This window comes from Ruditapes philippinarum, unplaced genomic scaffold (genome assembly GCF_026571515.1).
Source record: "Ruditapes philippinarum isolate M1 unplaced genomic scaffold, ASM2657151v2 ctg3748_1_1_1_1, whole genome shotgun sequence".
Classification (NCBI taxonomy): domain Eukaryota; kingdom Metazoa; phylum Mollusca; class Bivalvia; order Venerida; family Veneridae; genus Ruditapes; species Ruditapes philippinarum.
In genome coordinates this window covers 263322-279292 of record NW_026860778.1, presented here as the reverse complement: position 1 = coordinate 279292, position 15971 = coordinate 263322, and the positions used below count along the sequence as shown (strand labels likewise).

Genomic DNA, 15971 nt, shown 5'->3' with positions numbered 1-15971 from the left:
TAAATTCGTTTGTTTGACTTTTTTCTAATTTTTTAAATAAAACAAAAATCTGCTTAAGAATCTTTGAGTTCATTTCCCCGAATTTACATGTAGGCCGATATTTCATTGACTGAAAAAAAATGCATTTTTATTTAAATTTTTACATTATCTTCATTTCATTTCTTGTTGAGTTTGGGGGGGGGGGGGGGGGGGGGGGGGGGGGGGGGGGGGGGGGGGGGGGGGGGGGGGGGGGGGGGGGGGGGGGGGGGGGGGGGGGGGGGGGGGGGGGGGGGGGGGGGGGGGGGGGGGGGGGGGGGGGGGGGGTGGTGACTTTGTCAGATTAAGCTAATAATCAGGTTGCAGTTTATCCGACAGAAATCAATGAAAATTTAACTTCCAAAACCTGCGCATTTTCAATATCAAACATGTTTTTGATTTTAAGGCATATTATGAAAAATGTTTGTCAGTGTTGTATATATAACAGACCCAAAACGGGATGGTTAAATAATATAACTTTATTGGGCATTCATAAAAGATACCGCTCAACCAATCACAGGACCAAAAACAAGCAAATTCGTTAATTTTATATTCCCCGCCAAGTACTGGTTATTAATAACACAAACAACTGAAGACATAGAACTTTATTTATATATTTTCATTGGCATAAACAGTTATAAGTATTTCTTTGAACTTGATAAATTAATTCCAGGGCAATAACAGAGCCATAATTCCGTGTTAAACAGTAATATCGGAAATGCCAAAATGAGATGTATGCATACTGCATGGCTAATCAAGGGCCATTAAAATCTGAGTTATAAGTGTCCTGACCGCGAAACAAGCTAGTGCTACATATATGGGTATCCCATAAAGTTTCATTGAATTCCAGCCACTTGTTACAGAGAAGTAGCACGGAAAAATTATTGCTCGGAGTTGTATACTGCAATAAGTTATCAAGGGCAAATAAATCTAAGTTAAAGTGTCTGAAACCGGAACAAGGGGACGATATGCCCATCTTCCTCTTGGTATTTGAAGGTTCCCGTAAGTTTTGTTGAATTCCAGCCAGTAGTTGCAGAGAAGTAGCGTGGAAATGATTTTTACTCTATATCTTATATGCATACTGCATAACTAATCAAGGGCCATAACTCTGATTAAAGTGTCGGACGGGAACAAGCCGACGATATGCTCATCCGTCTTGATATTTTAAGGTTCCCATTAAAGTTTTGGTTGAATTCCAGCCAGAAGTTGCAGAGAACAAGTCCGGAAACTGAAATTCGGACGGACGGATGGGGATGGACAGACGGACGTTTCTCACAGGACAGTAATTATGTGGATTCTCTATTGTTCTCTCTTATTGTTCTTTTTTAGCCACACAAAAGAAAATAGCCACATAAAAGTATTACGGAATGAATGACATCCAAAGAGAAAAGAACAGTTACCTTATTGTCCTCTAGCCACATAATTACTCTCCTGTGAGTGCGGTAGGACGGACGGACGAAAGAACGGACGGACGGAAAACGCCAAAACTATACCCCCCCTCCCAATTCCATGGCGGGGGATAACAATAACTGCAATATAAAAACATATATACGTTGGCAGAGGCTAGCCAGAGGCGGGCTTATCAGTACACAGAGAGACGTTTTTTCTAACTACTTTTTGGGGCATATTTAGCATTTTACCGCACAAACGTCTAATATTTCATTATACAAAACATTTCATTCATACAAATAATTTAATAGCAAAAAAATTACGCTTTTAAAACATTATATCAAAGATAAATCTCGTTTTTGTAGATCCGGTCTTATTTTCACTTTACACGGCGATTTAAGCTATTTTCGTAAGTATGTATTTTCGGCTCAAACGTCACTTTTTAAGATTCTTTTCTGGTTCTGAATTTTTAATTTGCAGTATAATCTTTCAAAGAATGCACAAATATATAATTAACAAAATTATTTTAACTGATACATACACTATATAAAAAAATCTTATTGAGCTATAAATCATCAAATTGGTATAAATGCACCATTAAAAGTCTTTTGTCTCCTTCACAGCATGTATTAATATTTTCGATAACATGTTAATTATCTTATGTCTTCTCTATTGTTAAATCACTGATCCTTCACAAAAGGCTTCTTAACCATGAAATAAACAACACAATAAATTTTGTTTTCAACAATATAATCATCCTCAATAAGCTCTTGCAGTTTAAAACGGTAGCCATGAGAAAACTTTGAGTTTTCCGGAAATTCCTTTTCCTTGAATGTTTTACATTTATGCTGAAAATTCTCTTCCCCCATATACCTTAACTGGTATTTTGCATCAATAATACATGCCAAGCTTGCTTCTGTTTCAGGAAAAGTGCTCGACAATAAAACTGAAAGATAATCAACATTATCTCTTTTAAAAACCTTGACAACAACATCAAATGTTATATCCCATACAGACACAGGTTTGCTTCTTTTAAAGTCCTCTTTTGTAAGGTCTAGGCATGGTGAAAACGCTATCATAGCCCCTTTGCTACTCGAAAGGTCATGTGCTGATGCAGTTTCCTGTGTTAGATCCTTTTGCATATAAATTTTCACCAATTCTGTTCGGGCTGAATCCAACAATTCTCCTTGTTTCTTTAAGATATCTTTATGGAGTTCGAGCAGTGTTCTAGTGTCCTCTAGTCCTGTGGGTTGTATTTCTTTCAGTCCAATATCAGATAGACGGGATGCACAAACATCTCGAAGGCCCTGAAAATTATGTTTGGTAGCCAAACCGTGGCAATGCACAACTTCTTTTATAGAAGCCCGTTCGTTCGTTAAACGGAAACCGAGATATCTTTGGCATTTTTTCACCAGTGATTTGACATTGTATTCATCTGCCAATGGTAAGATCTTGTATACATTGTCAGCGCCTATCTTCTTTTGTGTGTTAGGATACATGCAATGAAGAAACTCGTTGAAGTCTTCAGATTTCTTACCTACAAAATAAAAATACGAGTACATTAACAAGGACTGCTTAATGTACGGAATACCATTATGGCCATCGTGGTTATACTTTAAAATCTAGAGGATGACAATGCGACAGTGCCATGATAACAATATGATAGTACGATGGCTTTAATGCGATAACGACAGTACAATAATGCGATGATGACAATGCGATAATGGCAGTGGCAGGCTGTCAACCAGGTCTTATCCAAAATATAGGAAGAATATAGGTATATTTTAGCAGGAAATATAGAAGTTTTTGGACCATTTTGAGGCAAAAAAATAGGAGTTTTCAACTTAAATTGTTTAACTTACCAATGCTTATAAAAATGTAAATTATTCTTACTTTTACACATGCTGTTTCTACAATAAAATGCCTACCCTATAAGTGAAGGAAACCATTAGCAGGCTGTCCAGCACCTTCCGACATAAAATTAGGGCGAATTTTACGGTAATATTTCAGAAATTTTAGGGCTAAAATTAGGAATTTTAGGGTACATAAAAGAAATTTTAGGGCTAAAATTTGCAATTTTATGACTAAATAAACTAAGGTCCCAAAAGACCATGATGTGGGCTAACCTTTGCATATTTGACACAAAAGTAACTCACAAATAATGCTCTAGTTGAGTAATAGAGCAAAGGTGCTACCAGTGTGGACTCACTGGTCAACTGCCACCCCTGCGGAAATGGTCACAGTCAAATCATGTTCAAACCATATTTTTTAAAATGGCTGAACATGTCAAAAAGAACATGTTCTTCCTATGTTTTGAGAATTTTATAACCACAAGGGTCTAAAAGGAATTCTTACACAGTGAAATTCTTGCACAATACAGCTTTTGAGTCATATCTATGGACAAATGAAATTTTTTGTAAAGGTAGGTAAAAAGTAAAAAGGCATTTGCCTTATTACAGTCATTTGAATAAATTTATCAACACAAAGAATTGCACATAAAAAAAGTTCATCACACAGACCATTCAATTGCAGTTTATCTAGATCACATAATTACAAAATGTGTGTACATTGTAATTGGAAATGAGCTTTATATTACTGAACTGCCAAATTATTTTGAGTGTGATTAATTATATGAGTCTTCCTTTCCTAAAATGCACCATATGAATGAAAGAACAAGAACTGAATGAAATTGATAACTTTGTGGCAAAATAAGCAATTTCTCCTACAAAGATACGAAAAGAATAAATAAGTATGAGGGAAAGAATTAATTTTTCAAAGTCTATGTTAACCCATTCAGTACTTTACAATGTTTTTTTTTTTTTTGATATCATTCAGATTTAAATAAAAGAGTTGTGAGTAAACATTAATTGTTCATTAATTTTTGACAACTATTTAAACATGTTTTTAATATAGATTTTGTAACAACAGCTTCATAATGATCATTTTCAAATATGATATGATACAAATGGACCACTTCAGAAATTTGGATAAAATGAACAAACATAAAATTCAAGATATCTGGAGTTGGCAAAACAGTGTCAAAATATTCCAGAATAAGTGGACTCTTATGGTTATGATTTAAGTTTCAGGACAATGATATGGTAGTGTTTTTGCTGTTAACTGTCAACATGATTATCAACAAATGCTTTGATTATGAAATAGCAATGTTACTGACATAGTCAAAGTAACTTTTAGTTGAAACGAAACCATTTCAATGTCATCAATTTCGAGTTGGCAAAGCATGGCCAAATCATTTTTGACAATGTTCAAACCATGGTTGACTTTGAGTTATGTTTACAGGGTTACACGTTATAAGTATGTTTAGTACAAAAGTAAAAATAATTAGGAATTTCAGTAAAAAATATGGCATTTTTAGAAATTCCCTTCGAATTTTTCACTTTTTTAGGAATTTAAGGGATGCTGGACAGCCTGCATTAGCTTTGAACCACAGCATCAGCAGAAAGTTACAGCAATGCATGACCATCATCTGAATGGTCACCTGAAATAAAGTTGACAAACTGATGCACTGCTTTTCATGGTGACAATGCAGATGGCTATATGGAGCTCAGCAGCCTTGAGCATATAAGTAATGTGATGCTGATGCAGGCATACACATTCTCTTACCTGTCAAATACAAAAGTCCAAAAGCAGTACCAAAATTTAAATCTTTTTGAATTCCTCGGCAATATATTTTTTAAAAAATTTAGGAAAAATATTCAAAATATAGGAGAATATAGGAAAAATAGGAGGTTTTTTAAAATATAGGATTCCGACCCAAAATATAGGAGTTTTATAAGAATATAGGAATTGGTTGACAGCCTGCAGTGGGGAAACACGATGACGACAGTACGATTGTGTGATGGCCCCAGGGCCATCATGGCCCTGAGTCGCTCACCAGAAACAACTGCTTTTCAGTAAAAGATAAAAGACTACCTCAGAATGCTACAGACAAAGTTTGGTGATCATCCATCAATTAGTTCTGTTCTGTAGAACCAGATGTTTAAAGGCTTTTCTATTTCTAGCTTTAGCTAAAAGTGGATAATCAAATTAATATGAGCAAACTGGATAAAAGACTACCTAAGAATGCTACAGACAAAGTTTGGTGATCATCCATCCATTATTTCAGTAGGAGATGATGTCCAAAGGTTTTTTCTTTTTTTTTCCATCCGGGCCAATTTTGACCCTAGGGCTTTTATTTGAACAAACTTGATAGACACCAATTAGAAGGTTTTTCATGCTTAATATCTAAGCTCTAGCTTTTTGGGTTTTTTTAAAAGAATATTTAAGTTACTTTAAGTTTTTACTACATTGTATATACAGATCAGGAAAATCAATGACCCCCAACCAATTTTAACTTCAGGGCTTTTGTTTGAACAAACTCGGTAGACACTCACTAGAAGATGTTTCATGCCAACTATCTAAGCTCTAGCTCTTTGAGTTCTTGTTTTTTCTTTTGGTTTCTTTTCAATAGAACTCTAAAAATGTCTGAACAGATTGTAAATATGATGTTTAGTGAGAATGATTGTACTATTAATGCTGTAGCAAAATTTGGCCATAAATGTTTTTCATATAGAATCGAATTTCTTAAAAACGTAACATCTGGTTGAACCTATTTATAGTGGATCATTTGGCTTCTAGTAAACAGTATACTTTTATTTACTTTTGTCATTTAATATGCCTTAGTTTCTTATTGTTACAAAGTCTTTTGTTAATTGTGTTTGCTAGTCATAATAAAGCTTTAGTTATGTTATGTTTTTTAGTTCTGTACGTCTTGTACAATATCATTAAATTATTATGTGATTGTATGCATGCCTGTAAAGGCCAGTGATTGGAAATTATTTAATAAAATTTATTCTATTTTATTATTTGGACCAACTTTCTGAAAAAGGCTGACAATGCGGAATCACCTTAAACAATGTTTAGGCAAAACTTCAAAAGATATAAATCGCTGTGATTTGATGAATAATAGAGATGCCCTTCTGCTAAAAAATAGACTGTACATAATGGACGAAAATGCTAAGGACCGGATGACTGCTAGAGGCTAGGAAACCATGGTAGATCTAGATTCTATATGATTTTTAATTTTAATGTAAAATTTTATTTACCTGGTAAAGGTATTTCTTTTTCTTCACTTTCTTTGAAGTTTGTTCCAAACATTGCTTCAAACACAGGCGAGGCTATGGCTAATATGGCCTTAGTGGCATAAAAACGCTGGTCTTCCACGAGGAAAGTAACGTCATCACGCCATGTCTTCATCGTGAAGTCATAGCTCTTCATTTCATCATCTTCTTCGCCACTTTCAATCTGGTTAATCATGTCTACAACAGGTACGAAATTTCAACATAGAAATTAATGAACTTCGTACATAGCGTAATGGTTCTATTTATAGAAAAATGGAAACTCCGCTAAATTTTCCAATCTTTTAAATGGGTCTGTCTAAAAGTACACGGTTGAGCAAAGCGTACTTCGTACACGGTTGAGAGAGAACCGCCTTTCTAATAGTGGGCGTGGTTTAACCTTTGTAACTTACAATTTAGTAAGTCTGCTGGGCACCAGACTGTTATCGTTATGTTGGCATAACTTGTCATAAATGAGGATATTGAGTAACTTCAGTACTTTATTTATTGAACGATTGGACTGGAATTATATTGTGCGAGCCTCTGGCAAGGATCCAGTAATATTAATTTATTCAATGAATTTAATAAATTTGTGTAATGAATATACACGAATATAATTAAAATAGTCTCCTTATCTTATACCCAAAAATGAAGTGATAATTAAAGTATTTTTCATTGACGCCCCTATAGTGTAACTTGTTTACAATGATTAAGTCACTTCAATTTTTTGTCCTAATGGGATAGAGAAGAAAACAATAAAACACATAATGAGTGAAAGAAGTGTCATATAAGGGTTGAGAGTGAAGTCATAATTTGTCCTGAGAGAAAGGCACTATAAAACACACAATGAGTGAGAGAAGTGTCATATATTATCTTAAAGGTTGAAAGAGAAATTATTATTTTTTCTTATGGGTGAAAGAAGGGCAATATAAAACATATAATGAGTGAGAGAAGTGTCGTATTAGGACTGAAACAAAACTCATTATTTGTCCTAATGGGTGCGAGAAGGGCACTATAAAACACATGATAAGTGAGAGAAGTGCCATATATGATCATGAGGGTTGAGAGAGAAGTCCTTATTTGTCCTAACGGGTGAGAGAAGGGCACTATAAAACACATAATGAGTGAGAGAAGTGTCATATAATCTCATAAAGGTTGAGAGAAAATTCATTATTTGTCCTTATGGGTGAGGGAAGGGCACTGTATATATCATAATGAGTGAGGGAAGTGTCATATAAGGGCTGAAACAGAATTCATTATTTCTCCTAATGAGTGAGAGATTGGCACTTTAAAACACACAATGAGTGAGAGAAGTGTCATATATCATTATAAGGGCTTACTGAGAAGTCATTATTTGTCGTAATGGGTAATGAGAAGGGCACTCTAAATCACATAATTATTGAGAGAAGTATCATATTTTATCCTATAGATTGAGAGATAAGACATAATTTGTCCTAATCGGTGAGAGAAGGCCGTTATAAATCCCATAATGATTGAGAGAAGTATCATATATGATCCTGAATGTTGAGAGAGTCATTATTTGCCCTAGCTAATGGTGGAGGGAATGGCACAATAAAACACATAATGAGTACGAGAAGTGTCATATAACGGTTGAGAGAATAAGTCATTTGTCCTAATGGGTGAGAAAAGGGCAACTCTAAATCACATAATGAGTGCGAGAAGTGTCAAATACTATCATAAGGGCTGAAAGAAAAATCATTATTTGTCCTAATGGGTGAGAGAATGGCACTATAAATCACATAATGAGTGATAACATATGAACATCACTAAACAATTGTAGGCAAATGCGGCAATTACTGTTTGGTTCGGTGGCGACTGTTATAGTCTGCACTGTATTGGGTGGTACCGTAACGTACGCTTATCAGGGTAAATTCACGGATACGGCTATGTTTGTATCTCGTGCAATTTTGTGATTTTTTTTTGTTTGTTCAGTCGTTTCGTACATTGAATGAAAGGGATTTGAGAGAAAGTTTTACTTTTTTTGACATGTTATTTTTCTACCATATGACATATCTAAACTCTTGGTCAACACATCTTAGCTTTAACATTGTGGAATGGTCAAATACGTCACATCTATCTTTTTAATAATTATTATTTGTTGCACTATAATCATCACATGTGTATTATGATATCTAGCAAAAATCTGTAATGATAAACATGAAGTACACATGGTATTTTTCAGCAATTCAGAAATTTATTGTGTTAAAGATATTTTTATTATTATTATTTTCATCTTTGAGAATAAAAATTATTTCAGAAATTTCTTGAATTATACAAAAATTCTGACTTAATAATGTCTAATTTTAAAAACGATATGCAAAAAACTGAGAATGTGAAGCTTCATTCAATGGTCAAGTAAATTAAGTAATTTCTTTAAAAGAAAAAAAGACGTATTCATACTGTAATTATAGTTATTTATTAACATCATTAGTCTTTGTCAATGTGCATCTCAAAAGATATTGTGGGTTAGTTATTTGTTGAGGTTTTTTACAAATTCTATTTCTTTTATGTGTTGTCATTTAAAATGCGTTTGTTGAATGCATATAGTTACTAGTCCTTTTTTAATTGTGCTATCAAATCAGAATTAGCTTATGTTATCTTATAATTGTTTTGTTTATGTACATTTACATTTAATGTACTGATATTTTATGTAATTGTATGCCTGAGAAGGCCCATGATTGGTAATAAAACATTATTCTATTCTATTCTATTCTGTGCTCACCTGGTGTTCAAAAGGTGATACAACTACTTATATGTGTTTACACAAATCATGTTTATTTTACCTTTGATAACAGACTATGTAGTGATAATTATCAATATATTTCAAAGATGACCATAATTTACATCTTCGAAAGGTAATCAAATTTAAAATGTTTTGTTTTTTGATTGGATACATGTCTGCATTATTTCTGGCCTTATGGAAGTTTCTCTATTTTTTAAAGAATTATTTCTAAAAGAAATGTCATCTTTTTCTTTCATAAAACCTGAAGAAAAGAAAGAATCTAGAATAAAATGCATTGAAGATGTTTTAGCTCATTTAGAAAAGAATATCTATAAGCATTGCCTAGGAACACGGACTGACAGTCAGTCTGTAATTAAAATACTATAGTTACACATAGTTTGTCCACGGAACTAAATATATATAGATATATCTGTGGTTTGACCAAACAATATAATTTCCCGATAACTATTGTGACATTTTTTAAAGTCATTATAATCAGTATTGAAGTGAAATTGATTATATTTGGTCTGGTTCCCTTCCCTCCGTCAGCGAAGACTAAATGCTAGCATACAGAGCATCATAATAAATTTGGCGACAAAAGAAGGCAGAGCCGTACTGCAACAGAGGCGGAGCAAATGAAGTGATTGACACTCTCTCAACCGTTATCTCTCTCAACCGTTAACTTTTAGAACGATCGATTAATAATCGCGCAAATAATTATTTATTTATTTAAAGAAAAAGCGGTTAATCTATGCGATTTCGATTTTATCAAAAAAAAATACTAAAGAATATATTGTTAACAAGCTGTTTTATCTAAAATAGACCTACTTTTTCCCCATGAAAACTTATTTTTAGAAATTACAAATATAGTAAAAATACTACACGACGGTCTCCTCAAAATAGACGGTCTCTGACGGTCTCCAAAGGCGACCGTCTTACACAAATCGGCGATTTCGTGATGAATTGAAAAAGATTAATTTAGAAATAATAATAATAACAGGTCAATTAACATTTTTTACGACGATACTTAATTTATGTCAATATTTAAAGGTATTAATGAATAGATAAAAAATGAAAAAAATGAAATACTGTCATATATGCAGAAAATTAGAGAAACAAGTTAACATTGGAATCTATTGAAATATAAAAATGCTCTTCAATTAATTGATAAATAATAAAGTCTATAATTTTATTGTTACATAAACGTCAACGATATTACTGTTTAGTAGTAGTGGAAGAAGTAGTAGCTAGTGGTAGCGGCAGCAGCAGCAGCAGAATTAGTATCTCGACTTTTTAACTTGATATACATTTGTGAGTGTGCGCACAATTGTAAATATTCAACAAGAAAAACAGCATACATTAAAAGGTAACTTACACTATTTAAGATTAGAAAGAATCATAAAATCATCTGCCTTTCTGTCTGACTTGATTGTTGGCAGAGTAGTCCATTAAACATCATATGTATTGTGATTATAAAGCTGCTAACTGTGTAAACGTTTTTTGGTATTTTGTTTCAGTTATTTTCTTCCTAAACTGAATGGATAAATTTTTTTTTACAAATGTTACGTTACAGTAAGAATTATGGCTTACCAAAACATAGGCTCTTGTTAGAAAATCATACGTCATTGGAGCTTTTCATAGAGCAATGTCTTGATGTTAGATTACATACTTTAATGTTCCATAAATAATAATGCATGGATTTACAGACCTTGAATATGTAGGAAAATAATTCAGGTGTTCTTTTAAGACAGCAGTATGATGGAAATGCACAAATGGAGTGATCCTGAAACCAGATTGCTACTTGATACCATTGCTGAGCATATTGAAAAGTTGAAAGCACAAAGGAACAAATCAAAGGTTTGAAAACTGTTGCAGACGTTCTCTTAAAAAGTGGATTAATCGTCACTACTACACATGCAGTGTATTGATAGACATATATAATTAAATATCTGAAAAGTTTCTAGTTGTTTCTAGTTATGACAGGCATGCAACTGTGTTTCATTTCTGCAAATTTGTTAAGAGGTTACATTTGCGTACATCTTTATGTCAATGTAAACCGTTTTGTTATGCTTTCCATATATTTGGATAGATTTCACATGCAATATTATTATTCTATTTATTATTCATTCCAAGCAGGGTACTGTGCTCATCTTAAGCTAACTAATATATGTTTTGTCATTCTTTCATACATTTTCAGGATTTTTATTCAGCCAGTACATGATAAATTAATATGTCTTTACTTCAATTCATTATTTGCTCTAACTTATTTAATATTCCACCCAAGCAGGGTAAAATTAATTATTTTATGTGATACAATTTATCTTCCCCTTTGCCCCTTGTTTTTATTTATTTTATTTATCCCCCCTTCCCCTGGGTCTCATGTCCCCTTCCCTTGTGCCTTTTGATGGTCCTAATATTCAATCATTTAAATTATTTGTTTTCTTTTAGTTCCTTATCAGTTACAAATTATTTATTCTTATGTAGTGGTTTGCCTGCCCGTGCTCTGCCTTGTGCCCTGTCCTGTTTTTGTTTTGGGTCCTCCTAGCTAGGCTCCTTGCCACTGGCTCTTAATTGTTACTGGGTCGGGTGGGGGCTGCGTTCATTGGACGCCGCCTTCCCTTGTTGATCTGGTTTATCATATTTTGTCAATATGGTAATTCTTTTAAGTTAAAATAAATTACGTTTATTATGTGTTTATTTCTTTTTATGTGGAAATTAATTATGCTTTTAATTATTATTTAATCATTATCAATTGAAGTGACAAACATTTCTGTAATTACTGATTTTGTAAGTACTGCACAATACTTAGTCGGACATCAATGCCTGTCTCTCTGTCATCATCGATCTGATCAAAGACGCCTATCTGAGGCTCTGCATGTACTTCTAAGACCTCATCTCCATTTAGCACAAGCAAACTGTGTAGGATACAAGCAGCAGTAACGCAATGTTCTAAAAAGCAATGTCTGACCCTTAAAATATAGACAATCTCCTAAATCGTTGTTTCAAACGTCCAAAGGCTTTTTCAATAACTTGTCTGTCTTTGCTATGTTGCTTGTTGAATATCTTCTTTTCCTGGGAGAGATTTTCGTGATCTTTAAAAGGCGTCATGAGCTATAATAACAATCAAGGGACAGGACGTGAAGTGGTTGCACACTTAGTCCAAGCCACAGGTGCTTGAAACAAACTTTTTAAAGTTTTATATGGGCTATATACTATTATAAGATATCTTTATATACATATATAGAGCGGTTATGTAAAATATTTGATTATGTGACTAGCGCCTGTGGTCCAAGCGAGAAAATTGATTGCAAACTTGACAAAATGGCTAGGTACCAAGTGATGGATATTTACAACACCCACACGTATTTTCTTCAGGTAAGTGAGTTTGTATGTATTTTGAAATTCTTTAATATGCCTATTCCTTAAAGCAATGATAATGGCAAACTCGGTTTAACCCTTTCCCTCATGAGCATATTGTGAAAAATGGCCGTTTTCACTGAAAAGCCTCCTGTTACAAGTTCAAACTGCTATGAAACTATGAAAAATGCTTCAATACTAATCAAATTTGGCACAAATGTTGACTGGACCATTGCCTTTATAACGATATGCTCAGTCTTAAAGTTCCTGTTATCATGGCAACGAGGGGACATCTCAAAATTGCCAAAAATCACTATTTTGCCTCAATTTTTTCCATCAAAATTTATTTCAAAGTGCTGCAACTGCTCAAGAGATTGAGATAGAGTCAAAGATTTTTCAGCGTTGGTTACACGTTACCTTATGATCGACCTGGGGTCATTTTAGCCTCTCACAACTCCAAAATTTTCTTGGCGATGAGTGGGACTCTGCCCCCCCTTCAACCCCCCCCCCGCTACCCAAACAGAATGGGGCACATTCCCATTCTGGCAACCCCCTGATGTATCTTTTGGATGGGGGGGGGAAGGCGGCGCCGAAAAAGTGCTCACTTTTTTTAGCAACATTTCTCAAACGAAAACATGTGTTTGGGGCCCAAATAGGACATTTTTCGCGAAAGTGCGTTGTATATGAGGTATTGAGGTAAAAGGTTAAGGTCTCGGCTTCAAAACTTCTGATATTACAATGTAAACTGGTTATGTACATATTTTGAGATTTGACAAGTGACAGTCCGGGGCAATTTATATGCTCATTTATTCGCATCTGTACAAGTCTTAATGTTCACCAAACAAGACAACATAATTTTATGTATCTTTCAATACCGTGTAAATGTTTGAATTTGCATGTTCCAAATAAAGTTTCAATACATGAAAATACCATGTTCAAGCGCATTTTAGTTGCAAACTTGTAGGTCACGCATTTATGGTTGCAAACTTATTTTTTCTGTCAAATATTAAACTGCATAAGGATTCTTGATTTGTCACAGGTATTCCTTGAAAAAATTATAAATGCAAATGTGTTTTTGTTTCACTTGCTTTTAAAAATGTTTTAAATGGCGTTGACATTTATAGGGGTTTCTTTATTTAGTTGTCAATTGTTATTATTTACTGGTGCGACCACTCCATATCCCGACTCTTGTGCCCTCTCCTGCCCAATAACACGTATTTGTATATAAATCCGTGCCAATAACAAGACCACTATGAAAACACTTAATTATTAACAATTTTAGTAATAAACTACACATAATCTAAAAAAGTTTAGTACAGTAAACTCCGCTTATAACGATATTCAGGGGACATACAAAACTATATCGATATATCCGAATATCGTTACAACCGAATTTCTGTACGGTGTGTAGCTTACTGACGATGCACTGCATCGTTCAACATGTATATTGTATAAGCAGTAGCATTATATACTAGACATGTGACAATCATGTACTTACGACAAAACTTTATTCTTTTTATGCATATCAATGTTGAATGCATAAAAAATCAGTTGCACATCAAAATAAACACAAAACTGACATAAACCGAAAGTAATATGTACACAGGTACTGGTAACCTTACATTGGGACAACATTCTCATCGGCATTTATGTAATAATCAAAAGAAATGTTTTTGTCTATGTCACTGAATACTCTAAGGCGATTCCATTTCGATGCCAATTCAGCCAGCGGAATGTCATCGTCCTCGAACTGGTCTGTGTCAGACGAATCGGAAACATGCCCCTGCGGGGTCGCGTTAATTTCATGCTGTGCTTGATTCATAAATCCAGCCTTTCTAAAACAATTCTGGATACACGTCGGTGTTACATCTTTCCATGCCGCATAAAACCATTGTATGGCTTTTAGAATGTTAATCTGTTTATCGATATGTTTGTCTAGACATGAAATAATATGGTCAAGGACACGTGACCTGTATTGCCTTTTGAATGAAAAGATAATCCCTTGATCACAGGGCTGTAACTTAGATGTAGTGTTAGGTGGGAAAAACAACAGTTTTACAGCTTTTAATCCCTCGATTTTCGGATGGGCCGGGCAATTATCAACAAACAATAGAATAGATCTTTTCTCACGTGTCATACGTTTGTCAAGTTTTTTCACCCAACTGATAATATTTCTGAGTTCATCCAAGCACGACGATTAGCTTCGTAATCTACGGCAAACTTTTAAACATTTTTAAAACATCACTAGGATTTTTGAATTTTCCGATTATCAAAAGTTTAAGTTTATCAGAACCGTCCATATTTGCGCCGATAAGCACTGTGATTCTGTCCTTGCTTTGTTTGCCTCCAAAACATTTTGTTCCTTTTACCTCTAGTGTTTTATCTGGGGTCATTTTATAAAAAACGCCAGTTTCATCGATATTGTAGACATTTTTTGGTTCATAGTCCTTGATCAAACTTGGAAGTTTTGACTGCATCCAATTTTCAGTTTGTGAATTATCGACGGAAGCACCTTCGACGGATAATGTTTTGCTCGATATGCCATAACGATTTTTGAATCTTTCAATAAATCCGTTTGTTGCCTGAAAACAGCGCCATTTCAATGTCTCTATTACTGGCATGACGCATTCGTTTACGGGCTGGGCTGAACGACGTAGTCTCGTATGCATTGATGACAGAATCTTTATTTTTCCAGATTGAACTTAATGTGTTTTGTTTAATTCCAAAATCGTTTGCAATGTCCTGTTTTTTACGTTTACCAAGATTAATCTCTTGAATTAATTTATATTTAGTTTCAATATCCAAAATTTTTCTTTTTCGTTTGTCTGACATGTTCACTGTTTTAGCTACATGTACATGTACAACTTATTTACAACGAAAATTGTTATTGAAAGGAAACAATAAAAGGACAAAACCATGCTTTTATTTTTTGAGATGAATTCACCTGTATTGAGAACAAAACGGTAGTTACGTACGCACAGAACATGTTCCGCGTCATTGTATTTAATCGAGCAGATATTTATGCATTAAAATAAGCGGACCGAGACCGCTCTTCCACAACAAACTTGTGCAGCTAATGCCGGCTCGCCACGGCGAGCCGGTATTACGTTAGGATTTTACTGAGAAACAACCTAAAACTCCGAATCCATCCAAAAATTTAATCGAAGCTTGGCTTCCAGCTTTCTATAAAAATTTATCTATTGGGGCTAGGATCCAAAATTATTTAGCCAATCAAATTTAATCTTACATAGCGTCAAAAAACCTTCAATTTTCACGCCATATTTAAAAAGCAGCAAGTATTGTTTTGAGCGCAAAGATATTATGATGATTAAAAATGTTTGTTTTCATGA

At 34.2% G+C, this 15971-nt stretch overlaps 1 protein-coding gene across 1 annotated transcript; it reads right to left on the bottom strand.

Annotated features, from left to right (window-relative positions):
• Window positions 1-1680: 1680 nt before the first annotated feature.
• LOC132713353 (uncharacterized) lies at window positions 1681-6805 on the bottom strand. Its single transcript, XM_060695918.1, has 2 exons — window positions 6510-6805; window positions 1681-2941 (listed from the first exon to the last, which is right to left on the bottom strand). The coding sequence occupies exons 1-2, from the start codon at window positions 6718-6720 to the stop codon at window positions 2085-2087; spliced, it is 1068 nt and encodes a 355-aa protein (XP_060551901.1). The 5' UTR covers window positions 6721-6805; the 3' UTR covers window positions 1681-2084.
• Window positions 6806-15971: the final 9166 nt, after the last annotated feature.

Excerpts from the sequence above, each read along its gene's own strand:
- LOC132713353 (XM_060695918.1), bottom strand. The coding sequence starts at position 6,720 with ATGATTAACCAGATTGAAAGTGGCGAAGAAGATGATGAAATGAAGAGC. Across the intron at positions 2,942-6,509 it reads AAAAGAAATACCTTTACCAG|GTAAGAAATCTGAAGACTTC; the intron begins GTAAATAAAATT and ends TTTATTTTGTAG.